This window comes from Rissa tridactyla, chromosome 11 (assembly GCF_028500815.1).
Source record: "Rissa tridactyla isolate bRisTri1 chromosome 11, bRisTri1.patW.cur.20221130, whole genome shotgun sequence".
NCBI classification, from domain to species: Eukaryota; Metazoa; Chordata; class Aves; order Charadriiformes; family Laridae; genus Rissa; species Rissa tridactyla.
Window position 1 is genome coordinate 12637040 of NC_071476.1, and position 26449 is coordinate 12663488.

Consider the following 26449-nt stretch of genomic DNA (forward strand, 5'->3'; position numbering starts at 1 on the left):
TCCACTCTTGGATCCGGGATTTAATGCATGGCTGCTTAGAGAGGCTGAGGATTTCAGGGGTCAGCAAGGCTAATTGCACTGCTGGAATAAAAGGGCGCACGGCAGGATCCTGTGCGCGGGCGGGAGAGGGTGCCGGGGGTCCCGGCCGCCCGCCGCGCTGCCCCGGCCCCGCGCACTCCCTGCCAGCAGCCTGGGGACACAGCGACCACGCGTGGTGGTTGGGCAGGACAAGGCTGGTGGCTGGGTGGACACGGTCCCCAAGGAGCACTCCTCGGCTGGGCGCCGGTGGCTTTTGGGGCTGGGGGAGACCATGCTGGGGGGGCCAGCTGGGGAGTCATATGCTGCAAGTGTTCGGTTCCCCACTGCTCTGTGGTGTCCCTAGACGTCTGACTGAGCACGTCTGGCTGGAGCGCTTGATCTTAGGTTACCTGGAAGCCAGGGAATGCTTCCATGGGGGCCGAGGGCCGGTGAGGGTCAGGGTTGTCTTCGGTGCAGGCTGGTACTGCCGGGCTTGGCTGGCCCCAGTGCTGCAGTGGGGGCGTGGGTACCGCGATGCCAGGCTGCCCGCTGTGCCGGCTGGCCCCGACACCACAAGTGAAGGGACGTGTGTGCTCGGAGGTGGTGCCGCTGGGGAGACAGCCCCACCAGGAGTGGCAATGCAGTGCCAGGGCGAGAGCCAGGGGCACAATCCCGGCTGGGTCCTCCAGTGCTGGATGTGCGCCCGGCCAGCACGGGGCTGGGGTCGGGACCTGGACTGCGCTTTCACGGAGGTGTCAGGGAGGAACCGATGGGATGGGCAGGCTCCACTTCTCGGGGACAACAGGCAGCCAGCACATGTCCTGTGAGACGAGGGGGACCCAGATGCCCGGAGGCTCCCGGGGCTTTGCCTTGTGCCAGCCATCCGCACAGAGCTGGCAGTGCTGTGCCGCTGGCCACGGCAGACGGAGGACGCCAGCTCCGCTCGGTTACTTTCCTGGCTGATCCCGTCATCTCCATCTCACGCCAAGTGCTGAAGTCGTCATGGAAACCGGCACGGCGGCAGCCTCACCAGCAGCTCCCGCGCGGGATCCTCGGTCTGAGCGCCTGGCCGGCGCTGGTCTGCCGTGGCGGTGGCGGGTGGCCGGCTCAGTCGGCCACTTGCTGCTGGTCCTTGTTCCTCGAGGGCATCAGTCTGCTGCTGGGCTCCAGCGATGCGCACGCATGGTTGCTTCCCTGGCATTGTAGCAGGGCCTGATCCATTAGCATTCACCAATCCCAGAGAGAGCCCTGCAGAAAGCACAAGAAAAAGCCCTATATTATTGCTATTAATAGTACCTGTTCTCAAAGTTATCTTGAGCAGCACCGTTCCCACCTTCATTCATAACAGCCATCGCAGGGGCCTGATTCTTCTCCCTGCTGCCCAAGTGGCTTTGAGGTAACCCCGACCTCCCGGGGTGCTCCACTCACCCCGCGCTTCCACCACTCGCCAGCGTTTCATTTGGCTGTGGAAAGGAATGGTCTGCAAACCTTTCCCTGCAGTGGGAAATGGAGAGGGACTTCTTTTCCAGGGTTAATTTTTCTCTGGTGACCGTAACTCTGAACTCTGCTTTCCTTTGCCTCTCCTCCCACGTCGCTCCTGTCCAGCGGGGCTGTGTCGTGCCAAAGGCTTTCTCCCTGGAGCATCCCTGCTGGAAGCCCACACTGGTGCTGGGATTTTGCTTGATCAGTGGAGGAGGCAGTGCCTGAACTTGACTGTTGGGGATAGAGTATTTTCCACTTCTGTTTCAGTGGGTGTTTTCATAGGTTTCAAGCTATGGTCCTCTGTTCCCAGCATCTTCCATCTTCAGAGCTCACGCAGACTCCTGGGAGGGTGCAGGGTTTTGAAAGGGCTTTGAGGATTCATGGGTTCAGCCCACCACTTTGAGGCAGCATCTCCTACCACTGCCAGGGAAAGGCTTATTTCTCCTATTCTTGAACTCGGCAGTCACAGAGTTCCTCTGGTTCCTGGGCTAATCTGTTCCTGCCTTTAACGAGCTGCCTCATTAAAGTGTTTTTCCCTAATAACCAGCCCTCCGGGCCGGGTGAGAGGCTGGTGAGGTTTGACTGTAGACGACTGGAGACCTGCAAGCTGCGAAGGGCTTTTCCTGCTGCTTGCGGGGGTACAGGATGAACACCAGCCCTCTCCTCCTGCACGGTGCCGGCAAGGCTGTGAAGGGGGCAGCAGCCCAAAGCACCCCAAAGCACCCCAAACCATGCCTCTCCTGGGCTCCAGCACTGGATTTACTGGACCCACAAACTACAACAGTGCAGCAGAGGGGAGCAGTGCAGCACTGGGGAAGGCATCTGTCCTTGGGGTGCAGCAAACTGGGGATACTGGGACTAAACTGCCCTGCTGCAGTCTTCCCACACAATGTTCCTATCTGGTGAAGTGCTGCACTGGAGCTGCTCGGCATCACCCTACAAGCCAAACCCCTGCCTGCACGCTGCCGAGCAGGCATGCCTGCACGCCTCGGGCCCAGGAGGTGTCTGCCCAGCCTTAATGAGGGGGTTTGAGCTTGTTGCCTTGGCGCTTGCGAGCTGGAGCGGCTGGTTTCGATAAATGGAAGTGGAAATCTCCCTCCCGAGGGCCTGCTCTGTGTGGAGGAGTATGCACACAGCTTGCAGCCATGGCCTCCTGGGAGCATCCATCTGGCGGATGTCAGTCCCACCTGGTCCATCCCACATCCGTGGTGGCTGCCCTGGCCGAGCAGGGTGCAGGGCTTGGGGCGATGGCTACGAAGGAGCAGATTCGTCAGTGCCTTTGGCAGCGTGGCAGCATTTCATGGCTGCCACAGCCCGGGCTGAGCCAGTCCCTGTCTCCAGGCCATGGTTTTTAGGGTGGCAATGATGCAAGGCAGGAAGGTGCCTGGTACCGGCGCTGCTGGGGCTGCTCCGTTTATATATAGCTGTCCCAGTTGCTGAGCGGGGGCTGCCAGCCCCTCCGGGTGCCGCGCTGGGGGGTGCGTGCGTGCAGCGGGGCTGCGACGGGCTGTCCCAGTGCCAGCCTGCGAGCACAGAGCTGCGGGCACCCGCTCCGGGGAAGGGCTGCGGGAATTCTCCTCTCGCAGCCTGCAGCTGTGCTGCCTGCCGCTCGGGGGGCACGGGCTCTGCAGCCCCCCAGGACCCCCCCACCCACTGGCACCCCGGCTCTCCCAGGGAAGGGAGAGCTGCCGGTGCCCCAGCGGAGAGGGGAGTGGGCAGGAATGGCTGCTGGACGGACCAGCCCGAGGCTTGCCCAGTTCTGCCTGGGCTGAGGCAGGATCCCAGCCCAGGGCAGCACTCAAGCCCACCCCACCCCTCCTATGAAGACAGGCTGAGAGAGTTTGGGTTGTTCAGCCTGGAGAAGAGAAGGCTCCGTGGAGAACTTAGAGCCCCTTCCAGTGCCTAAAGGGGGCTACAGGAGAGATGGGGAGGGACCCTTTATGAGGGAGTGGAGCAATAGGATGAGGGGTAATGGTTTTAAACTGAAAGAGGGGAAATTTAGATTAGATATTAGGAAAAAATTCTTTACTGTGAGTGTGGTGAGGCACCGGAACAGGTTGCCCAGGGAAGTTGTGGCTGCCCCATCCCTGGAGGTGTTCAAGGCCAGGCTGGACGGGGCTTTGAGCAGCCTGGTCTGGTGGGAGGTGTCCCTGCCCAGGGCAGGGGGGTTGGAACTAGGTGATCTTTAAGGTCCCTTCCAACCCGAACCACTCTATGATTCTACGATCCCAAGAGGCAGCCCAGCCTCCCGCGGGGTTAGCCTGCCTCCTGGCCATAATCCCCCCAACAGCCAGGCCTGGGGGGTTGGGTGCTGGAGCAGCCATGCTGCTGCTGCCCTCAGGTCTGCGAGCGCAGGTGTGCGTGGGGCATGCATCTGCATGCAGCAGCGCGGCAGGAGCATACGGCGCCCGTGCTGCCGCTGGGGCCAGCTCCACCACACGTGCTGGGCGCGTGTGGAGCCCAGCATGGCCTGTGCCAGTGCTTACAGTGTGCGCCGTGTCCCACTGCCCTGCCTGCCCAGCGCTGAGGTGGCTGGCACAGTGTGGCAGAGGGACCTTGTCCTTGTGCCCTGGTCGCTGAGGAGCTGTGCTGCTCCTCGGGGCTCACGTCATCTCCAAGGCACAGCCTGGCGCAGCGTGGTGACCTCCCAGGCTCGTGTTCCTGCAGGGGACAGGGTACAAGGATGGGGCCGAGCACAGCAGGTAGCAAGAGGAGAGTGAGATGTAAGAGATGAGGACACAGCCCCGCTATGGGGTCATGTTCCCTTGGGCCAGAGGACCCAGGAAATAAGGGAACAAAATTCATGTCTTGGACCACTCCGAGCACAAATCTTGCGTTGTCTCTCCTGCTTGGTGCTGGTGGGGCTGTCCCGATGGCCAGTCACCCCCCAGCCCCAGCTTACCCCTCCAGCTGCCTACTGCTGCTGGCGTATGAGGGGCTTGGGGGAGCCCTTGGAAAGCACTGGGCTGCCAAAGCAGTGCCTCTTGGTGCCAAGCTCCTGGGAGCCAGCCGCTTCCCCAGGACAGGAAGGAGATGAGAAGAAAAATCTCTTTTGAAGTGCGGCTGGTGGGACGCCCCACCATGTGGTAGCCGTGGCGCACAGGTCACCCAGGCGAGGGACGGAGGAGATGCTGGTGCTCCAGAGTCTGCACCCACACGGGCCTTGGCTGGTTCCCCGGGGAAGAGAGAGGTGCATGGCTGCCTGCTTGTGCCGTGGCCCTCCTGGTCACGGGCAGGCATGGGGCGAAGTGGGAAGGACCGACCCCTTCTGGGTGGGCTCATACTTCTGTCCCTATGGAAGTGGGGTCTGTCCCTGTGGAAAAGGGGTTGTCCAGGTGGACTGTGGTTTGGTAGGAGAGAGGCTGGGAGCCCCCAGAGGCTGCAATTGCCCGCGCTGCCCCAGGTGGCTGCACAGAGCCATCTCCTGTCCTGCCCCACAGGTCTTCTGCCTGCCCCGAGCCCAGCCCTCAGGGCAGAGCATCACAGGGGATGTGTGGGGACAGGCTCTGGTGCCAAAACAGCTGCCACATGAGGCTGCAGATGACACTGCCTGAGCTCTCACTCTCAGCAAGATGCTTTGCGGCATGATGCCAGCGCTGGCACGGGAGGGTGGGTGCCATGAGAGCCAGGGACATGGCAGTGGGTGGCAGAGGAGCCTGGCAGGGTGGCCCAGGAGAGACCGTGGGACTCAACCCCATTAACTGTGCAGGTCCCTCCCCGGGGTCAGGGCGCCTGGCCAGGATGCTTTCCCGAAAAGAGCCGCTATTCACACGTAGTTGCCTCTGACAGGCTAGAGGGGACACGGTGTTCCCATCTGATGGCCTCTTGAGGTCCCTTTGGCTGGGTGTTTCCAGAGCTGTTGTGGTTGGCACACCTGGAGAAAGGCATGTCCCCAAGGTAGGTCACAGCAAATCGCTTGCTGCGGAAAGGGAAATTAATTATAGGCGCTTTGCTGCGCTCCAAGCAACTGCAAAGGCTGATGTTTCTCCTGTTGGCCGATAAACTAATTGTAACGACAAAACCTCAACAAAAGCAACACGCTTAAATGCTTTCTTAATTAATAATTCTCAATAATTACTTGACGTCAACGACCAATAAACATTTCGGAGAAGGGAAGTTGCTGTTAAGTGCCCGGTACCTTTGCTCCTCCAGTTGCTGTGCCTGGGTTCCTGCAGCCCTGATGAGTCCCACAGAAAGCACAGGGAAGGCCAAGCCCGATGTTTTTAAAGGAAAACATTAAGCAGGAAAAACGTGATTATTTACGTGCATGTCCACAGGGAAAAGAGGAGGGAAGCTGAGCAACCGCTCAGCCCTGCTGCTCCCTGCTGAGCGGCTAGGAAGGGATGGCAATGCCGACGGGTGGACGCCCAGGGGGGTGGCACCCATGGGGGTCCCTTTCCTGCCCCGCCGGTGCTGCTGAGCCCCTGGTGGGGTGTCTCCTGGGGGCAGCATGAGGGGGAGGGCACCTTCCCAGGGAGCTCATGTTCAAGGGATCTTCGAGGCCCTGCTGGGCGTCCTGCACCCGTGGAGGGTCCCTTCCCTCCTGCAGGCATCCGCCATGTGCCACTTCCTCCTCCTCCTCCTCCTCCTCCTTCCCACGGCCTGTCTGAAGGCAGCATCTCCCAACTCGCTGCTGCCAGCCCTGAAAGCATCACCAGCTGCATTTTATTGGGTGGGAGTCGGGGGGACCCTGGTCCATCTGCTGTTAAGCGGAATCTCGGGAAACCCGCCATTCGTCCTCACCACGGTGCTCCTGGCTGCAGCGCAGTGCCGGCAGGGTTAATGTCGTTGTAGTCCTCCTCCTCCTTCTCCTCCTCTCGGCTACACAGCCATCTTAAAACCACTGGAGCCGGAGCTTTGCAGTCCCTGTTCCCACTCCTTTTACAGTATGGACCAGCCGGCTGGCCAGGGAGCCCAGCCGGCTCCTCCATCCGTCCGACTCCTTTCCTTCTTTGGATGTCCCCTGTGCTTTGCTGGCTGAGCGCTGCCTCCCTCCCGCGGGACCCGTGCCCCTGGCGAGGGGCGATGGCCGGGGAGAGGGGCTGCCTGGGCCCAGGGGACAGCAGACACGGGGTGCGATTTTTGCAGAGGTTTCTCTGGGATGGCACTGGGTGTCTGCCAAGATGGATGCCAGCCGGCTCCCAGGCACGGTTAGCACTTAGCGAGCCCTTTATAGCTGCAAATCCCTTGGCGGGTGTGAGCGAAATCCTCCTGCGGGGAAAGGTGGGAGACGGTCGCTGTCATTAGCCAGGGGGTGAGGAGGGGAAACTGAGGCACGGGCAGGGCACTCAAGCTGTTCAGAGTGAAGGAGCCTGTTGCAGAGCATCCCATCATGGATAGGGACAGGGATAGGGACTGAGCTCCTTGTAGCGGGGCAGCAGCAAAGCCTCGCCCGGCACGTGTCACCATCCAAAATAAGCTGTGGTCCTGGGGGGGGGGGGGGGGGGGGGGGGGGCAAAAGCAGTGAGGTCCCCCCGCCCCCAGCCCAGAGAGCTGCAGGCAGGGAGGGCAGAGCTGCAGGCAGGCAGGCTCTGCTCCCCTCGGAGCTCTTCCCCCGTCTGCCGCCCCTCACATCTGGACTCGGGGGTCCCGGGGGTGTTCGCTGGCGGCCGTGGGAGAGTTGCTGGAGCATGCGCTGCTGTTGTCCTGACGGACGGACGGCCGCGGCTGCGGCCGTCCGTCCGTCAGGACAACAGCAGCGCATGCTCCTGGCTCTGCATCCCCAGTGCTCTGTGGCCTGTTACCCAAATACCAGCTACTGCCCAAGGGTTTATGCCCCCCGTGAGCCTGGGGAAAGCAGGGGAAAGGCCTCTGTGGCTGAGGGGGGAGGCAGAAGCAGGGCGTCTGTGTGTCCCCTCTCTGCTGCTTCAGCAGATGTTGGCACAGGGAGGTCATCCAGAGATAGTGTCTGGGGTTTTTTTTGGGGGTTGCTGGAAGTCTTTGTGTGTAGGAAGGTCCTTGAGCGGGGAATGGGGTGAGAAGGGGGAGCAGCCCCCACAGGCACAGGGAATTCTCTGATGTGCTCCTGGCTCAGGATCAAAGGCTGATGTTTCTCCTCTGGGCTGATAAACTAAGTGGGGACTCGGGGCTGATTAACTCGGGGCAGCTCGCCCCGAGCATGGGGATGCGGTGAGGGTTGGACCGCTTCAGGCTTCTCCGCTCTCCGAAAATGCGAAGGTCAGCTGGAAGATTTGAGGGGAAAGGGTGAAAACGTGTCCCCCGTCTCCGGTCCCCAAGTGGGGACTGAATGGGAATTTCAAGACCGGGAGCATCCCGTTTTATCCAGGGTGGGGCTGAGGGATGCTCCCAGGCACAGGGCTCCCGTGAGCTGGCAGAGCCAGAGCTCCCTCCCCACTGTGCTGCTGCAGGTCCCCATGGGCCACTGGCAGCAAGAGTCTTGCTGCAGCCCCCGTGGCAGCGGGGACACCCCATGGGGGCCGAAGACCCGTTGGTTGGAGGGTGACGTTTTCAGCTGCGCTGTACAAGCCCCGTGCCTTGTGTCCTGCCTTGACCCATGTAGCGGGGAGAGCAGCCTGGGGTGTGACCATGCCCTTATGTCTGGGGGTCTTGAGGTGTTTCTGCAGCCGCCCAGCTCAGCTCCCAGCCAGCGGCGGAGATGCTCAGGAGTCGCCTCTGCCCTGCCCAGGGGATGCTCGGCGTGCCTGCATCACACCCTCCCCATGCCAGCGATGGGGGGGTGTGTGGCGGGAGGGTGTGCGGTGGGTGGGAGTGCAGCAGGAGTGCCATGCAAGCCCGGCAGCTTCCCGGTCCCCATGTGAGTGGTGGCACAGGTGCAGCGGATGCCACCCGCTGCCAGCCCGCCTGCCGGCAGGACGAGGCAGCCCCCACCTTCCCCAGCTGCTCTGCAAGACCCTTGCAGGGCTTGAGTACCGGGGTGCGTGGGGTGCAGGACTGGCGCTCCTGTGGGCGCCATCAGCCCTGGGTCCAGTCGCTCTCCAGTAGGGATGATTAATGGATTAACTCCTTCCCTCCCAATGCTTCCCAGCCTCCCGCTTGGCCCGTGGGGTGGCTGTGGGGGAAGCCAGGCAGGCTGGGGAGTTGGAGGGCTGTTTCCTTTGGCCGGCACTGCGGTCATGGGGCAGGAGACGTGGCCATGGCTGGTGGTGCTGGCAGCAGGGCACCCTGGCCACCCGGGGAGCAGGTGTCCCAACGTGAACCTACCATCCGGGAGTGCCGGCAGCAGGAGGCAGGATGCCTGGAGTTCCCGTCCTGCTTGGCCTCGTCTCAATGAGACTCAGCGCCAAGAGCCAGGGGGATGGCTGCTGCGAGCAGCCAGCAGCGCCTCGGCCCAGCCTGGCTTCCCGGCCATGCAGGGCTAGAGGCTGGTTTGTAGCGCATCCCCTTTTTTTGCAATTTCTCTAGCTGTAGCAATGGAAGTAGCCAGCACGCAGCCTAAGCCTTGATGGCAGCCACTGCGGTGTGTCTCCCTGCCCCTCCTGCCTCTTGCATGGGGACCCTGCTCCGATGTCCCTGCCAGAGAGCAGTGGGAAAGGTCCCGGGAGCTTTCTCTGCCCAGGCAGGAGGCTTGTGGTCAGCTCACGCCAGCCCTGCGTCTCCTGGGACGGCTCTGATGGGGCCGTGGGCAGGGATCAGTGCTGGGGTTTTAGTGGGAGCACCCTTGGGGTCCCACCCACCCTGTCCAACCCCCTCAAATGTGCCCTGCGTGAGTTCGGGTGAAGGGACCGTGCAGCTTGGCCCGAGGTGGGGAGGCTGCGCGGGGCAGCTGCCAGGGGAGCGGTGCTGCAGCATGGCAGCTCTCAGCCGCCTGTCAGTGTGGGCAGCAGCCAGCAGCGTTTTACGGCATCCCGGCCTTCACCACTCTGGCTCCTGCCCGTAGCTCGGCCCTGTGGCAGCTGCCTTCACACCATGTCCCAGAGCTAAGCCTGGTGGGATTTTGTGCTCTCCTGGGCATGCAGGATGTGATCTCCATCCTCCCCTGCCTGCCTTGCCCTGAGCGTCGACACCTTCCCCCCCAGCACCGCTTTTCCCATCACTGAACCAGGTCTCTCAGGAAAGCCTTAGCAAGGCATCACAGAGGCTCCAGGTCCCCAGAAAATTTTGGGCCATGTCTCCTTCCCTCTGGGATGTGCAACAGAGGGACAAATCCTGGTGTGACCCATGTGTCATGCATAGTCCCAGGGAGACAGCAAGTGCAGCCGGGTGGAGCGCTGGCATGGGTGGCTGGTTTGGGTGAGGAAGGATGCCTGCCTTTCATCGGCAGGGAAGCGGCAGGGAAGCTGCGCATCCTTTGCCGGGCAGCCTGGGTACCGCTGCTCTTGCCAGGAGCAGGGGGAATCCCTTCCCGCCTGGGCAGGATCTGCATCTCTAAACCCCTCTGAGATGCAGAGTAGGGGATTCAGGCCCCCAGCGTTTCACCAGCAAACCATCCCCATTTCTCAGGAGACACCCAGGGAGAAGGCTCATGGCCTGTTTTATGCTTTGCATCCTGTTTAAGGCAATGTGAGCTTCCACACTGGATGTGTGTGGGCAGTCCCCGGCCATGGGCAAGGGGGAGCATCAGTGCAGTGCCCCGGCTCCTCCCGCACCAAATCCAGCAGCCGGCAGGGTAATAAATGAGGGGTCTATATTTAGACACAGCATCTGGAGAAGCGCCACGGCATTGCCAGCGGGTTTTACTATTCAGCGCAGGCAGGTTTCCCCGCTCCTCCAACTTGATGCCACCTTTGTGGAGAATCTCATCAAGGACATCCAGCACCAGCTGGAAAAACACCCCAAACAGAAAATCTGACACCCGCAACAAGAGCTTGGCACCCACCGAGGCATGGGTAGAGCGCAGCATCCCAGGGAGCCTTGCAAGGAGCTGGCTCAGGGCCCATTTGGTTTGGCAAAGGCCTTATTTTGTTGCACAGAAGTTTGTAGTAAAAAAGGATGTTGCAGGGATGCAGTCCTGGTGCAGGCGGATGGCTGGCTTCATCCCACATCATCCCGCATTTCAGCACAGCGTCAGCTATCGCCCTGGGGAGCTGCTAATCCATAGGGTGCCTAAACCTCCAGCAGCACCCTAGCTGTGCTGCCGGAGTTGCTGGGAGCAGCCAGGGATGGTTAGGGTACATTTTCCTGCTGGAGCCAGGGCTGACAAGCCCCCGCTGACTCAGTCAGCGGCATATAAGTTCCCAGCAATCCATGACGAAATTTAAGGAGAGGCCAAAGTGTTGTGCAAAGGAGGAAGAGCCCAGCGCAGATCTAAGCTGCAGGTTTCCTGCTGTCCCATAGCATGAGGTTGGTACTGGCTTGGGAAGGATGAGATTTGCATGAAGGTGCCTGGTGCTGGGATCTGGGTTTTTTCCCCCGTTTTGCAACGCGTCGGAGGCTGTTGGGAGCAGATGTTCTCCACGTGCTGGCTCCTCTCCCTCCCTAGCCTGAGGAGAGCTTCTCCAGACAAAGCCAAACACTGAGCCATTGCCATAAGATGTGTGGCTGAGCCAGCTGGTGACAGACATGGTGACCAGCTCTGCCAGAGGCCTCTTGTGGCTCACAGCACCTTGCCTGTTTTTTACAGCACCCCTCCAAATTTTGGTCACAGCAGGTCACAGTTTGGTTGTGTTCCTGCATCCCACCGAGGATGCAGACAGGGTGGAAAATCCCAGCACGGCCACAGTGCCAGGCACAACTCACCAGCAATGGGGCAAACAGCCCCGTCCCCACCTCTGCTGCACCGGGGGGCTTGCACGGCCCCGGGTCCCTGCTCTCGGCCGAGCGCGACGGGTGTCATGTGTGTGCGAGCTGCGCATGGACAACCTCTCCTCTGGTTGCCCGTGGTGCACGCTGTGCATTAGCAGTACCGGGACACTTGAGGACACCTCAAGGACTGTGAAACCTGCTGATGGGGCTGGTTCGCAGCTGTGCTGGGGGATAAGAGTGCATGGTGCTGGGGGACGGCGAGCCCCCGGGCCTGCCCCCACCTCCCGCGGCACCCGAGGGAGGGAGAGCCCCTTGCTCACGGCAGGCACAGCGTGTTCAGAGTGGGGACGGAGGCACCCGTGGGAGCCTGGGCAGCTGCCCACAGGGGACTGGCAGCCGTCTCAGGAGGAGGAGGAGGAGGAGGAAGGCACCTGACTGCCAGGCAGCAGTCCAACTAGTTGAAACGGCTCCCGTTGTGGTTTGCATAACCAGGCACGGCTCAGACGGGTCTGGGGACGCGCGGCTCCACGCGGTCGCCCACGGTTGGAAACCGCAGTGGGCAGAGGAGCGCTGGATGGAGAGGCCGAGGGGTTTGGCTGCTGCGTGCCATGCCCGCCGTGCCCGCGCTGCTGGGGCATTGGAGGTGTGCGGTGGCTCGTTCCCCTCCGGCAGTGGCGGGAGAGTCTGAAGCCAACTTCACCCATGGGCTCAGTGTGTATGGACCGGACAGGGTTCTCCTGCCAGCGCCGTGCTGAGTGTGGCCGTGGGGCTCACTGCCCTGCCTCCCTGCCACTGCCCAGCTGGAGCCACAGCCCTCCCCTCCAAGGTGACATTGGAGACTGTGCCCAAGGACACCTGGCTGCTGTCCCACCTGGCAGCCTCCAACGCAGGGAGTAGAGGCAGCCGAGACGGATGGATGGCCTCCATGGAGCGGGGAGATGGACAGGGGACGAAAGCAAGGCGAAGAGGAGGTGGTGGGGCTGGTAACTGGAGCTGCTCACATGACTGAGGAGCCGCTGCCAGGCGCTGGGACCATTCAGAGTGTATGAAGGTGGCACACCAAGCAGGCACCTTAACCCCTGCGAGCCTGACGTGGGGATTTGGCCCGTCTGGGACATGGTGCTGCCAGGGCAGAGGTGTCCTCCTGTGCACTGGAGGGAACCCTTGGCTCTGATGCTCCCAACCCAGAGGCGGATGCAGGGTCAGACCAGTTCCTGGGCACCAGGCTGTCGGATCCAGACTTCAAATCTGGATTTCAAGCCAGCCTGCCCCAGGGTCTCTGGCTTTAGGTTGATCTCTGGATTAACTGGGGTCAAAAATGGTGGTGGGGAGGGGGGTGGCGTGGCTTGGGAGCAGGCAAGCTCAGGGCAGGGTTGTGAGGGAGCTGGGACAGGACATGGAGAGGGTAAAAGGGTCTGATTTAAGCATAGGAAGTCATGTTTGTGGGCTTCGCCCCCACTGGTTTGGGGGGAAGGAAGGAGGGGTCCCAGCCACCGCAGCGGGGAGCGGCCAGACCCCACCTGGGGGGCAGCCCCCCTGCACCCCACCGGAACCGGTCGGGCTGGGGTTTTGGGGAGTGGAAAGGTGTGGTCCCTCACAGGGTGGAGTTTGGAATAGCGCGAAGCTTTGTACATGTGGGTGATCGCCTGGGTTTGCATGTGCTCCTGAAGGAGGGTTTTGCCCTTGGAGGGATTTTTCTATCTGGAGATCTCGGAGCAGTTTCTTTCCAGGGTGAGTCAGTTGGTTGAGGGGCGGGGGGGGGGGTGGGCCAGGAGCACCCAGTCCCAACGCGGGGGAAAGCTCGGAGGAGCAGCCAGGTTGGCTCCCAGAAATGCTCTCTGCAGAGCCAAAAAGCAAGGACAGAGCCCCAGCCCTGGGTCCCGGGGGGCAGTTGGCCTGGCTGGGGACACCCACCACTTCCCAGGATGCCAGCAGTGCTCCGGTGCGGACCCGGGCACAACAGAGCCATGTGCCAGTTGGCGTAGCACCGGGAAATCCCCAGGCCAAACAGGTTGTGCTAGTGAAAGTGCAGCCCCAGAGGTGCTTCTCAGGGATCCGGCCCCCACCAGCCACCTCGTGAGCTGTGTACCCAGCCCGTGGTCACAGGACCTGCTGTAACCCGCTCTCCTTTCACCTTCCCGTGCCTCAGTTTCCCCACTGTAATAACTGGAATAGTATCAATACCATTGATCAGTTAATTCTGGTGATTTACCAATGGTGCCCGCCTGGAAAATACCCAGCTGTTCAGCATCCCCCTTCCCCACCACGTTTTCAGGTGGTTTGAGTCACTGAAGGGGCCATGCAGCCGTGGCAGCTCTCTGCAGTTTTGGGGAGCTGGGGCTGGCACAGGGCAAGCCCAGGGAGGGCTGTAGCACCCGCGCCGTGCCTGCCCACCAATGCTCAGGCTCTCCTTCTCCCCCCTCGACGGCTTTCCCGGGGAGCACGGGCAGAGTCATGCTGGAGCGGAGCCAAGCAGAGACCATGCCGTCTGGTGACACATCTCCTCTAGCCAGGACACCTCTGTGCAGAAAATGGGCAATAATTTAATCAGGGAGACTGTAGTGCCCGGATGATGGGTGCAGCCCCAGGAGGAAGAGTAGGGAGGCCCCGATTCAGGAGAAGGGGTGGGTGGGAAACCTCTCCTTGGTCTCGCAGGGGACCCTGGCAATGGAGAGCAGTGAGGTGGCTGTGCCATGGGGTGCCAGGCCCAGTGCAGGCAGCAGCTGGCGCGGGCAGCGCTGCCTGTCCCCCTCCAGCAGGGGCATGCGGCGAGGGGCGGCCACGCGCCTGGCAGGGAGGGCTGGGCAGGGCTGGCGCTTCCACCCCCACCGGGATATGGGCCTGTGCACGCACAGACAGGCCTGGCGGGAGGGTGCGGGCAGATCTGAGGAATTTTGCCTGTTCCACGGTGGTTTTCATCCTTTGAGGCCTCGCACCTCCAGCTGAAAGCTTCATTTTTCACGTGGGAGGTGGGCACAGCGGGGGTTCCCCCAAAGGCAGGAGGGCCAGTGCTGCCGGTGTCTGGCAGGAGAAAGGGTCCGTTGATGGTCACCGTGGGTCAGATTTGGTGATGGTGGCGTGACTCCCGGCCGGGCACGGCACGGCACTGGAGCATGCCTGTGGCAGCAGAGCATCGGGGCTGGACCCACTGGGAGGTCAGGCTAATGCGGGAAGATCTCCTTGCGCCTTCTTAACCCCAGCTTGAACCTTCCCTGTCTCCTGCCTTGTCCTGATTAGCGCTAAGAGGGTGCTTTGCTGCCGGCAGTGCGGGCAGCACCAGACAGCGGGCGCCGTGCTGTCTTCCATGGCAGGGGGAAGGCCTCCACACCTCTCTGAGCTTCGGTACAAAACCAGCAGGCAGGCAGGAGACGTGCTTTCCTCCCTCCCCTGCCTGCCACCGCCCTGGCAAAAGGGACTGGGAGTGCTCCCGGCAGGGGACAGGGTGCCCTGCTCTGCATGGGAGCATCGGCAAGGTCCAAAAAGGCGCCTGTATCTTGGGGAGGTGAAGAGCATCCTGCAGATGATGGGCACAGACCTGGCAGAGGGATAACAGCAGGCTGTGGTGTCTGGCAGTCAGCAGGTTCTCTCCACCCGCTCGTCAGATGTGTATCTAAAGGGACAGGATTTGGGCTGGCTTTAACTTTGGCTCCCGTTTCACAGACGTGGATCTGCTGACACGCAGCACCAGAACGCGCCGGGAATTACATCCCCCTGCCGAGCGCGTGCCGAGCTGCTGCCTCCCGCTAGCTGCCACCCAGAAAGCCCTGTGTTTGGTGTCCCGAGCCAGGGGAGGAGGATATTTCAGTGATGATCGTTCATGCTGAGCTGGCCTCCCCTCCCCTGGCGTTTCACAGCCTCAGGACACCAACCCCAGAGCTGGTGGCACCGCAGGACTAGTGGCTCTGGCGCGAGTGACAGCCTGCCCCACTGGCACGCTCGCTCCCTGCCGCCTGCCCACGGACCCCGAAAGCCTCCCAGCTTCCCCACGTTGCCTGTGCCAGCCTCTGGGAGTGGTTCAGGGATTCCCGGGACCACGGGTTGCGGCTATGGCTCCTGGCAAAGGCAAAGGGAGCTTTCCAAGCACAACAGCACGGAAGATCCCGAGGCTGTGGCTGCGGGAAGGGAGCATGGCTGAGGCTGGGCAGCCTGGGCAGCTCTGGAGCTGGAGCAGGATCCTGACGTGGCATGACACGGTGATGTCTGCCGTGGTCCCTGCGGGCAGTGGCTCTGCTTCCCTCCTCGTGCTGCTGCAGGTTCAACTTCACTCGGAGCTGGAGGGACGGCTCCTCGCTGCCTCCTGGCTCCTCTTTGCTCTTACAGCCAGCTGAGAGGGGTGAAGAGCTGCCAGTGCCAGGGTGAATGGTGCCCACAGAGCTGAACTGGTGTTAGCTGGGAAGGGCTGTGCCACGGGAGGACCTTTGCAACACGCTCTGGACAGAAAGGGCCTTGTGGAGCCTCGTCAGCCCGTGGGCTGGTGACCAAACCTCCAAAAGAGCCAGTGGCTGGAGCAGAGCAGGGGCAGGGCTGCTCCTCCTCCGGCCCCTGCAGCCACCCCAGCCCCAGGGTAGCCACCTCTCTGCCCACGAGCCATCATGTGGGTGCTGGCTGCCAGGACATCAGAAGAGGAAGGTCTGAAAATAATCACCCCCTCATTTTTTCCTTTCAAAAGGAGGGAGTTGCCATGGTGGGGAATTTTTGTGACCGGCGGAGCTGGCTAATAGTCAGCTCCTCTGTGAGTCAGGCACTTGGCCCCTCCCACGGCGCAGCCTGGCCCCCCTGTGCCACCAGCCTGGCTGGAGCTGGGGGGCACCCCAGCTCCCAGGGCTCCCTACCCTGCCTCGTGGGGCCACAGCGCTGGGTCTGTGGGTGGAAGCAGTCCCCAGAGTTTGGGGTCTTGGCACCCCGCTGGTCTCAGCCATGGTGCCCGCTGCTCCTTCTCCTGCTGGGCATCCTCTGTGCGGAGCCTCTGGATGTGGCAGGACTTGTGCCAGCTCTTGCTCCGTCCTTGCCCCACGCAGACTGTGCTGCCTCGATGGAGAAATGCTGTGGTGAGGCTGTGAGTGTCGTCATGGAGGGCAGCACCAGCCTGCTCCTGCCCGTGCCTCTCTCCCCACGGCCAGGGGATCGCACGGCAGGGCTGGAGACCTCCCGAGATGAGGGGACATTTCCATTCCCACTGTGTTCTTGTACCCAGCTCAGCACATGCCGGTTGCTGTCTGTTGGTTCTGCCTTTGGTTTTGGGGCAGATAACAAGGAATTTCTTAGAAACCACAACCAGGGTTCAGGACCAGGCCCGTGCCCTGCCTGGCTGATGCCACCGAGCAGTGCCAGCCCCGCTGCCTGCAGCAGCACCCGTCGGTGACTGGGACAAGGCTGGCAGCAGCCGCTGGCACGTACACGTTTGGGAGCGCTGGGATCAGCAGGTGGTGGGTGGCGTTTGCCGGGCTGGCTGCTGGCAGGGTTGACATGGGGTGCTGCTGTCTGGCTCGAGGGGTGCAGGATAAAGCTGTCACACTTCCCTTGCGATGGGAGACACTCTTACCAGCATGCTGTGTGTGCCCGAGCGTGCTGGCACTGCCTGCACAGCCCTTTGCCTGGCAGACCGTATCCCGGGGACATGGCAGCAGCCGCAGCCGTCACGGCACGGTGCTTGGCAGCAGCCGCAGTCGGCAGGTGCTGTTTCCATTAGCCGGTGTTGAGAGAGGAGCGTCCCTCTTTGGGAACAGCCCGTTCCTCCCTGCGTCTACCTGCTGCCTCCTCAGCTTGCACGGGGCAAAACAACCATCGGGTCTCCTTTTCTGCCCTTGCCGAGTGCTCGGCGGTGCCGGAGGGTGCCGGGGAGGTGCTCTGGGCTCTGTGCGGGGCTGTGGGGTCCTGCAGCCCTGGACTGGCCTGTCCTGGGGCTCGGGCAGAAATAAAGTGGGCTCTGTAATTTGGCGCCCAAATAAACGGCTGCCGGGTATAGTATGAACATGCAGCTCTGTAACCTGTGATATACTTTGCTGCTGCCCTTCTTCCTAAACCCGACACACCTTTGTTTGAAGTGTTCTAGCAAAGTGTTGTTTATTCAGGGCATTATTACCAGTATCTCAGGCTCCTTTTTTCTATCCTGTGACTCAGGGATAGTTTAGTGCAATTTCTTAGATCTTTTCTCCATATCAAAGATATCCTGGCAAGTTCATGTTTATTGTTTGCAGTTAATGTTTAATATTTCCTATTACTGGCATCTCATGGTTGATCTTAATTACACCCTTCTAATGTAAGACAAAAGTCAGCGAGCGAGACCGTGTTCACGCTCGGGCTGTGGCTCGGAGCCTGGCACACAGCACCCTGCCGGTGACGCTGGGATGGGTGCATGGCGCTGAAATGGGTGCATGGCTGGGATGGGTGCATGGTGCTGGGATGGGTGCATGGCGCTGGAATAGGTGGATGGCACTGGGATGAGTGCATGGCACTGGGATGGGTGCATGGCACTGGAATGGGTGCATGGCGCTGGGATGGATGCATGGCACTGGGACGGGTGCATGGTGCTGGGACAGGTGGATGGTGCTGGAATGGGTGCATGGTGCTGGGACGGGTGGATGGTGCTGGGATGGGTACATGGAGCTGGGATGGGTGGGTGGTGCTGGGATGGGTACATGGAGCTGGGATGGGCGCATGGCGCCGGGGCACTCCAGGGGCTGTGTTGGGAGGGCGGCTGCTCCGCGCGTGGCAGTGCCAGGTGGCCAGCGTGAGGCCCAGCACTGCTGCGGTGGGTCCCACATGCCACAGCAGCAGTTGGTTTTGAGCAGCCTGAGTGGAAGAAAGGATCAACCCGCTGTTTATTTTGCCTGGGCTTTCAATGCTAGTGCTGTTTTTTCCTCTTGCCGGCTGGGCTGAATTGTTAAAACAGATTAGTACAAACTGAAAAAATGACAGAGTGGTGAAAACGCCCTGCTCTGTGCAGGACAGCAAGGTGTTGCACGCCTCTGTGCAGACCCAGGAACCTGGGAGATTTCTCTGCTCCTTTTTTCCCCCAAAATTGAGGAGCCTCAGCCTGCTGCTGCCCAGCCCTGCCTCTGCACTCCGTGTGTGCCTCCTTCTGCTGTGTCACCTCCGTGTGTTTGCAGGCAGGGTCCCCGCTGCCTTCGCTGCCTTCCGAGGAGGGACCGCTCGCCCTCCACTTTGGGGCTCTCGGGCTATAAATATCGGGGGGTGGCAAGGGGCGGCCGGGTCAAGGCACAACCTGACACCGCCTCTCCCTCATTCACAGTGACATTTTGTCAAATGCCAGTGGGGAGGGGGGTTGCTTATCTGCTGGCACATGCTCCGGTGACCTTCACAGCTCTGGCCAGGTGCCTCCTTGCTGTATTTACACTTATTTATAGTTCTCTCCTCCATCTCCACCTCTGCCCTCCTCCCTGGCACCAGAGGGTGGCTGCCCGCCCCACACAGGTCCCTCTGGGCTGGGAGGGAGCTGGAACATCCGTAGGGATGATAAGGGGCTGGCAGCACCCAGCTTTGCTTCCCCGGGGTGCTGGTGGCCTGTCCGCATGGGGACCGTGTCCCCTGGGGGGGAGCCACGGGGAACAGCAGGGTGCACCCCAGAGGCAGATGGGGCTGGGTTTGGCCCCAGTGCGGGTTGCAGTGGGTGCTGGGGGTCTGCGGACACCCATGCCTGTCCTTGTGGGCTCCCACTTGCCCAAAGCAGGTGGTGGGGCGGGCAGCCGTGCCCACCACCACAGCAGCCAGCCTGCCACCGCCTGCCCGGGGAAGAGTTCATCCCGGTGAAACATCCGCGTGGTGCCCGTCTCCCTGCATGGCTGTAATCCCGTTTCAAGCAGTCTGTAATTACGGATTTCCCTGATAAGCCCAGACGGCTCTCTCCAAAACCCCTGCCCAAGGATTTTCTTTCCTTTTTAGAGACAAGCCCCGGGTGAGGAGGGGGAAACTCCCTGGCTGGCCACGATCGTGGGCACCGGGAGCCGGCGCTGCCTGTGCCGCCGAGGGAGGGCTGGCAGGAGCCGGCACTTCATGTTCCCGGCATTTCTCACCTTCTGCTTGTTTGGGTCCCAGCCTAAATGCTACTGGCTAATTTGGGGCTCTGTCTCCAGCGCTTGTGGATGGATGTATATTTATCCCTTAATGTTTTGGGTAGGCACTCGGCTGTGGGGAGGGAGGAGGCTCCGTGCGGGGCTGAGTCACCGCCTGGGCTCCTCGGCAAGGGGATGGGCTGCCTGTTTCTGGCCAGTTCCTTCGGTCCCTCTGAGGAGCTGCCACGTTCCTTCCTTTTTTCTGGACAGCAAAGTGGCATGTGAATGACAAGGCAATTGCAAAGCATCCTGGGGCCGTGTATGCAGGCGGCAATGCAAATCTGGCCTCCCAGGCTTAAACAGGATTAAGTTGCTGGGAAGGCGCTGCAGCCGTCCAGCGGCGCTTTCGCGCCGGCGGACTTCAGAAGCTGGAACTTTTGCAGCCTCGCTAAGCACGAGCACAATACAATGGGTGCCGTCAGCCGGCACGCTCGGAGCCTCGCTGCTAAATACTTGGCCACAACTTCAAGGGGCTGGATCCAGGGGTTTTGCAGATAAGGGAAATTTCTACCGGCACTGTTGTTGGGGGTGTGACAGTGGAGAGGACCTGCAGGTCTCTTTGTCACGGTCACTGCTCCGTCCCCAGCCCTTCTGAGCCAGTTGACCACCGCAGGCAATGGCCAGCTGAGCTCTCTTGCTTCCTCTGGTTTAGGTTGCTATTGCCTGGCAGCAGCAGGGCTGTGGTTCCTCCAAGGTGATGTCCGGAGGCGGCATCACCCCTTTGCTTCTTTTGCAGGCTTGCCCAAAGCATCGGCATTTGCCTGAAGGCTGCTGAGCTCTGGGGGGCAGGTGCCTGTTCTCAGGGCCGTGGTGCTGCCTGCTCCCCGGGCAAGCTGCCTGCACACGCGTGGAGCCAAGGTCTGCTCTCGGTGGGCTTGCTGGCCCCCAGTAGCCAACAGCCCAGCCCCAGCAGCCTCCCCAGCCCCACTGAGCAGGGGGTTTAGTCTGAGGAGCCCAAGTTGACACCGACAAAGAGGAAAACATTTCCTGTCTCATTGATCCAATATTTGAACTAGAGCTGGGTTTGGACAGGAACCTCGTGTCTCTGCAGAGGTAAGAGCTCACATGCTCCCGCACCGGAGTTAATGCTTCTCCAAAGCAGGAGAAAGACCTGAAAGGGGAAATGTCAGACTTGCCATCCCCATGACATCGGGAGCCAGCACTGAGCTGTGCTCCACAGGGCATCCTTGAATGTGGCTCCAGCCAGTGGCTGCCGCCTCTCTGCTGCAGGTCCAGCCTGGAAGCTGCTAGGGACAATGGAGATGGCTGCTCTCATCGGCCACCCTCACGATCGGGCAGGGAGATGGAGCTAAGCCCCATGCCAGCTGCTCGTCCTGCTCCGCCTTGCCACAGTCATAGAATCATAGAATTGTTAGGGTTGGAAGGGACCTTGAAGATCATCTAGTTCCAACCGCCCTGCCATGGGCAGGGACACCTCCCTCTAGATCAGGTTGCTCAGAGCCCCGTCCAGGCTGGCCTTAAAAACTTCCAGGGATGGGGCTTCCACTGCCTCTCTGGGCAACCTGTTCCAGTGTCTCACCAGCCTCATGGTGAAGAACTTCTTCCTAACGTCCAGTCTGAATCGACCCATCTCTAGTTTTAGTCCATTCCCTCTAGTCCTACCATTACCAGACATCCTAAAAAGTCCCTCCCCAGCTTTCTTGTAGGCCCCCTTACGATACTGGTAGGCCACTATAAGGTCTCCTCGGAGCCTTCGTTTCTCCAGGCTGAACAACCCCAACTCTCTCAGTCTGTCCTCATTGGAGAGGTGCTCCAGCCCTCTGATCATCCTCGTGGCCCTTCTCTGGACACGTTCCAGCACGTTCATATCTCTCTTGTAGTAGGGGCTCCAGAATTGGACGCAGTACTCCAGGTGGAGTCTCATGAGAGTGGAGTAGAGGGGGAGAATCACCTCCCTCGACCTGCTGGCCACGCTTCTCCCAATGCAGCTGAGGATACGATTGGCTTTCTGGGCTGCTAGTGCGCACTGGTGGCTGATGTTGAGCCTCTCGTCTACCAGCACCCCCAAGTCCTTTTCTTCAGGGCTGCTCTCAAGCCAGTCACTGCCCAGCCTATATCAGTGCTTGGGATTGCGCCGACCCAGATGGAGGACCTTGCACTTGGTCTTGTTGAACTTCATTAGGTAGGCATGGGCCCACCTCTCCAGCCTGTCAAGGTCCCTCTGGATGGCATCTCTTCCCTCCGGCATGTCAGCCAGGAAGGGCAAAGATCAGGGGCTTTGCAAAAGGTCGGAAAGTCGGAGTAGCAGGTGCCCTGGTGGGTGCAGTCCCCAGAGCACCCAGGAGCTCTTCCATTTGCAGCCCCTCGAGACTAAGGGCTGCTGACCAAGGAGCCACCAGAAGCTCTCAGACTGGCGTGCTCGCATGGGGTTTCCAGAAGAAGGCATAGCACAGGCTGGGGGGGTGGCCGGCCCCTCCTCACCTGCAGTACGTAGGGAGAGGCCCCGCTGGTACTTGTCTGGAAATGTTTAGGTGCAGCCGAGGCTCCTCGGGACAGGAGAGTTGGCGAGGCGACCTCTGGATGTCCTTGACTGATGGTTTGGAGACTGTCCCTTGCGCTTTCTCGCTATTGCCAGCTCCGCCGTGGTGGACATGGATGGTGGGGCTGGCAGCGGGTGGTGCAGCCCTGGCAGAGCCCTCCTGCTCTCCTGGCTGTCCCTGGGCACACACAGCACGGCTGCTGACGGATACGTCCAGCCTCGGCAGGGGCACGAAATGGGCACAAACCCTCAGCGCAAGCGTCCCCACTGGCCTCCGGGGTCAACCCCTGCTCCTACAATTGAAGTTCTAAACCCCTCGCAGCAGGGAAGGGCTGTCCGAGCTCAGCAGTGAATGAATAAAAACGTTAATGCTCTGTCCTCCCAGCAAGCAAAGCCTCTGCAGAGGCGAAGCTCCTTGCAACACGCTCATGCATATCAGCTGCCTCTTTGTCCTATAATTGCGATTGCGTTTCTGCTAGGCCTGAGGTCAGAGTTGGTTCACGCTTTAAAGAAAGCCGAGGAGGATGTCTCCGAATGGAGGCTGTTCCCCCAGACACCCTCCACCTTTTCGTCGTGGCTTTCAGGTGCAGCTGCCCATGCTCCTGCTGCCGGGGGGGATGCACAGGCTTGGGCCCCTGCTCCCCCAAAGGATGTAGGTCTGTGGCTTGGGGGCACCCACATAGCTGCCTGGGCATCCCTCTTCCCTGGAGCAGGGATTCGTCAGACACGTCTCAAGGAGCTGCCGGCAGCTTTCTGGTCGCAGCCACGCTGCAGTGCGCACGGGCCAGGTGTCTGGGCTGGAGGATGCCTCCGAATTTTTGAGCATGTCTCCATGGGTGTTTGCTGGCTGCACACCAAGAACCCACGGCTGATCTTCCTACAAACTCCCGAGTAAAATTAGAACAAAAGTTCACTCCTCTCCCAAGGCAGCAGGAAATGCAAAGGGTGGGAAAAGGGAAAGTCAGAGCAGATGAGGTCCAGTGCCCGCAGGCAGCATCCCCATCACCGCTGCCACCCCCTACCCGGGCAGCAGCTGGGTCCTCCCCCACCCCTGTGGCCAGCCCAGAGGGGCTCTGCTCTCAGCGCTCAGTGCTGGGCTAGCCGGGCTTGAAGTGACGGATTCTCTCCAGAGGCTCAGTTCCTGGGTGGCGGGGGCGCTTCAATGACCATTTCTCACAGAGGGGGCTGGCTGGAACCGCAGCTTCACGCTGGGATGCCCTGCCCGGTGCCCATGTGGGCACCCGCGCTGAGCAAAGGCTCTCCCCACTTTTTCCGAGGAGGAGAGGGACCGACGCAGGCAGAGCTGAGTTTTCGGGCACTCCTGACCTTTGCTGGCTGGGAACCTGGGAGCATCCTCTGCCAACCACTGCCTCGGGATGGCAGCACTCAGCGCGGCAGTGCCGGGGCACTCCTGCCTCCAGGGTGCCCAGAGAGGGCAGCTCAGCAGCGTTAGATTGCAGGAGTTTATTTTTACCCAGCCCTGTTGCCAATGGGGACATGTCACATCTGTGGAGTTGATCAAAAGACATCCCGAGCACTGGTGTCAGCTGCTCCTTATGATCTCAGCACCAGGATCTTTTCCCTTGTGGCATATCAAAAGGAGCAGGAGAATTTGACTGCTTTGCTATTTTTAATTGAACGCACACACGCACACACAGAGACACACATATATATATATGTACGTATGGCTTTTCTAAAAATAAAAGCCTCTGCCTGTGTTCCCATGGGAAGATTTGGGGAGAAGGGGGAGCCAAAGTTGTTGCAAGACTTTTTCTGGAGCAGGCGCAAGAGCAGTGGCAGGAAAGCAGGGACAAGCCACAGCAGGTAAGGGACAGATCAGAAAGGCCAAAGGACATCTGATCCCAGAGCAGCCCAGGATGCCTCTGAGCAGAGGGGACAGGAGAGCTGGGGGAAAGGTAACATCCGTGTCCCCCAGAGCTGGCAGTGACGAGGACATGGACCCTTGACCTGCTACATGCACTTTGACCACACGGAGAGCAAAGGTTTTTGCAGGGTAGGTTTGAAAAGCCCCAGCCTGGGGGGGCCATGAGAAGTATCCGGATCCCAGAGCCATTCAGGGGTTTGCGCAGACTTTTTTTCTGCCCGATATACTTGGTGGCACCACGCTGGTGGATGTCCACCTGATACACCTCCCTCCGGCGGCAGGGCAGAGGGAGGACGCTGGGGAGAGCATCCCCAGACCCTTGCAGTGCTTTGCCTGCGCTGGTAGGGCTGGGGCAGCTTCAGCAGCCCCCTGCAGCCCCCCACAGCCCCCAGCCCTGCTGTGGCCATGGGCACGGCCGGGCTGGCAGTCTGTTGCCAGGACATGGCACTGGCTCACTATGGGGACGTGAAGCCACTCTCCCGTACCCTTCCTGCGTTCTCCAAACTGGTCGCCCTTTCTTCCACCAGCCCTGGGATGGGACGGTGTGTAAAGCGGGTGAGAAATGCAAAATTGGTGTGGGTGCGTGCACAGGAGTGTCCTTTGGTGTGGCTCAGAGTGTACTAAACACGGCGGGGAGCACGGCACATAGGCTGCTCAGCCTATGGGAACACAATCAATTCTCCCAGATAGTCCCCATTAAAAAAAAACAAACAAACAAAAAAAAAAACAGAGAAGAGAAAGAGAGAAATGCTGCCCTTTCCATTCCTGCAGCTCCATTTGGAATCCCTTTTCGTGTCAGAGGAGACCCTTCCAGGGTGCTTCAGGAGGGGAGGCCCCATGTTCTCCTGCCCCTGCAGCCTCTCTCACGTGCTCGGATGTTTGCTTGCTCCAAAATCCGTTTGCTCTGTAAATAAACTTGCTTCCCTCATGACCAGAAAACTCCCCCCGGGCAGCCAATACCGGCAGGAGTCGCACCAGACCTTTCCCCTCCGCGTTTGAACCTGGACGTCGGGGGCAAAGCCAAGCGGGACCCCAGGGCTCGGTGCAGGCAGCGAGCGGCAGCGCAGGCAGAGCCGTGCTGGTGCCAACCCTCGCTCCTGCCCCTGCTGGATGCATCCTCAGGGCCGTGTGGCCAAGCACCAGCTGGGAAGGTCCCAGCTCCTTTCTGGGCTTAAATGGAATTTTTTAGCTCGGTACCTAGAGCTCACATCACCCCCTGTGCACCCAGACATCGATTCGTTTCCATGCCGTTTTTCTCGTCCTGCATGTGCCATGCGGGGACCAGGGTCTGTATTGCCTTGGTGGTGCCTTGGGATGTGCAGCATCCCCAGAGGGACTGTCCCCGAGCAGTTCAGTGCCATGTGGCAGGGACGGGGACAGGGTGCAGAGCAGCCATGGTGACCGGGCGTGAGGCCGCCCATCGGAGCCTGGCCCCGTGCATTGCTGTCTCGTGTGTGCCCAAGTCTCTTGGCTCCCTCTGTTATTGCTGATCCCCAGGGCAGCTGGATAACGCTGGATGTCACCCGTAGGGCACCAAAGGCAGGAATGGCTTCAGTTTCCCCTAAGAGCACCAGCAGCTGCTTTGCCACGGTCTGAGTGGCTGCGCTGTGCCCTGAACTTCTGCTCACCATAGGAGACGAGGCACTTCCAATGCAGATGCTGCTGTTTTGACACCTGCCTCTGCGCAGGGTGCAAGAAGGGGGCTGTGGTGGCAGTTGCCGGGTGGCTTTCAGTAACCAGCAGTGCGAGTGCCAGGCTGTGCAAACTGATTTGCAACAAGCGCAGTGACGGGGTGCTCTCCGCACTCTGCACTGCCACATAACTGCTCTACAGCTGCTCGCCAGAGCTTATTCGAAAGGGGGTCTGAGGAATGGGCTCAAGTGGAGGTGACAGTACACGGGGAGACGGGCTGTCTCCACAGGTTGTTGCCGGCCCCTCTGCCATGGCGGCGGGCTCACCGCCTTTCTCTTCTCTCCGCAGTATGAGGTGTCCGGCGAGGAGCACCTCTACTCTGACTTCCCCGAGATTGATTTGTCCCAGCTGGATGCCAGCGACTTCGACTCGGCCGGCTGCTTCAGCGAGCTGCAATGGTGCGGGGAGCACTCGGAGACCGACTCCAGCCAGTACAGCACCGACGACTCCGAGCTCTTCCAGGTACCCCCATCCCCCTGGCACAGGGGACCCGAGGATGGAGATGGGAAGGGAAGAGGAGAGGGAGAAGGAGGGAGGAAGGAGGGAACACACACAACTATTAATAGCCCCTCCCCAGCTGATTAGTGCTCCATTAATTTGCATGCCGGTTCTAAATGGAGCAAGTGGAGTAAGGCTAATGAGGAGGTGGATGAGCAGAGGAGGGCTGCTGAGCCAACCCTCCTGTGATATATCATTATCAGGGAGTTACAGCTGGTGTGCAGCATGTCCCATTCGATTCCCGGGATGGCAGGGTGTGCGGGGGCGGCAGTGTGGGGGTCTCAGGGCTGTGGAACGGGGCAGGTATATTAATTTCCCAGGAGCAGAAAGCATCCCCTTCCCCCGTCTCTCCAGCTCTGGCATCCTCCCTGTATTTGGGGCTGGGGTACCTCCGGCAGCTGGTTTCTCTCCTCGCCTTTGTGCTGGGGTGGACCCATCGCTGTGCCAGCACCAGGGACCGTGTGGTGCAAAGCAGTGCCAGGGCAGAGGATGCTCCCAGGCACGGGCAGGGCTGGTCCTTGTCCCTCGGCACTGTTTTTGCCTCTCCTTGCAGAAGAGCTGAGCATCTCTCGGAGCTGTGGTGCCAGGGCAGGGCTGTGAGCGCAGCACAGGCGGGTTGGAGGCAGGGAGCTGTGGAGG

General features: G+C 60.6%; 1 protein-coding gene across 2 annotated transcripts in view; it reads left to right on the top strand.

The window, feature by feature from the left end:
• The window catches only part of PPARGC1B (PPARG coactivator 1 beta), a 55851-nt gene that overhangs the window by 11757 nt on the left and 17645 nt on the right, over positions 1-26449 (top strand). For both annotated transcript variants that reach the window (XR_008468871.1, XM_054217514.1), the window contains exon 2: positions 25601-25774. Coding sequence is in view for 1 of the 2 variants with exons in the window: in XM_054217514.1 (XP_054073489.1) it covers positions 25601-25774 (174 nt within the window). In the remaining variant the exon portion in view is untranslated. The remainder of the gene's footprint in view (positions 1-25600; positions 25775-26449) is intronic.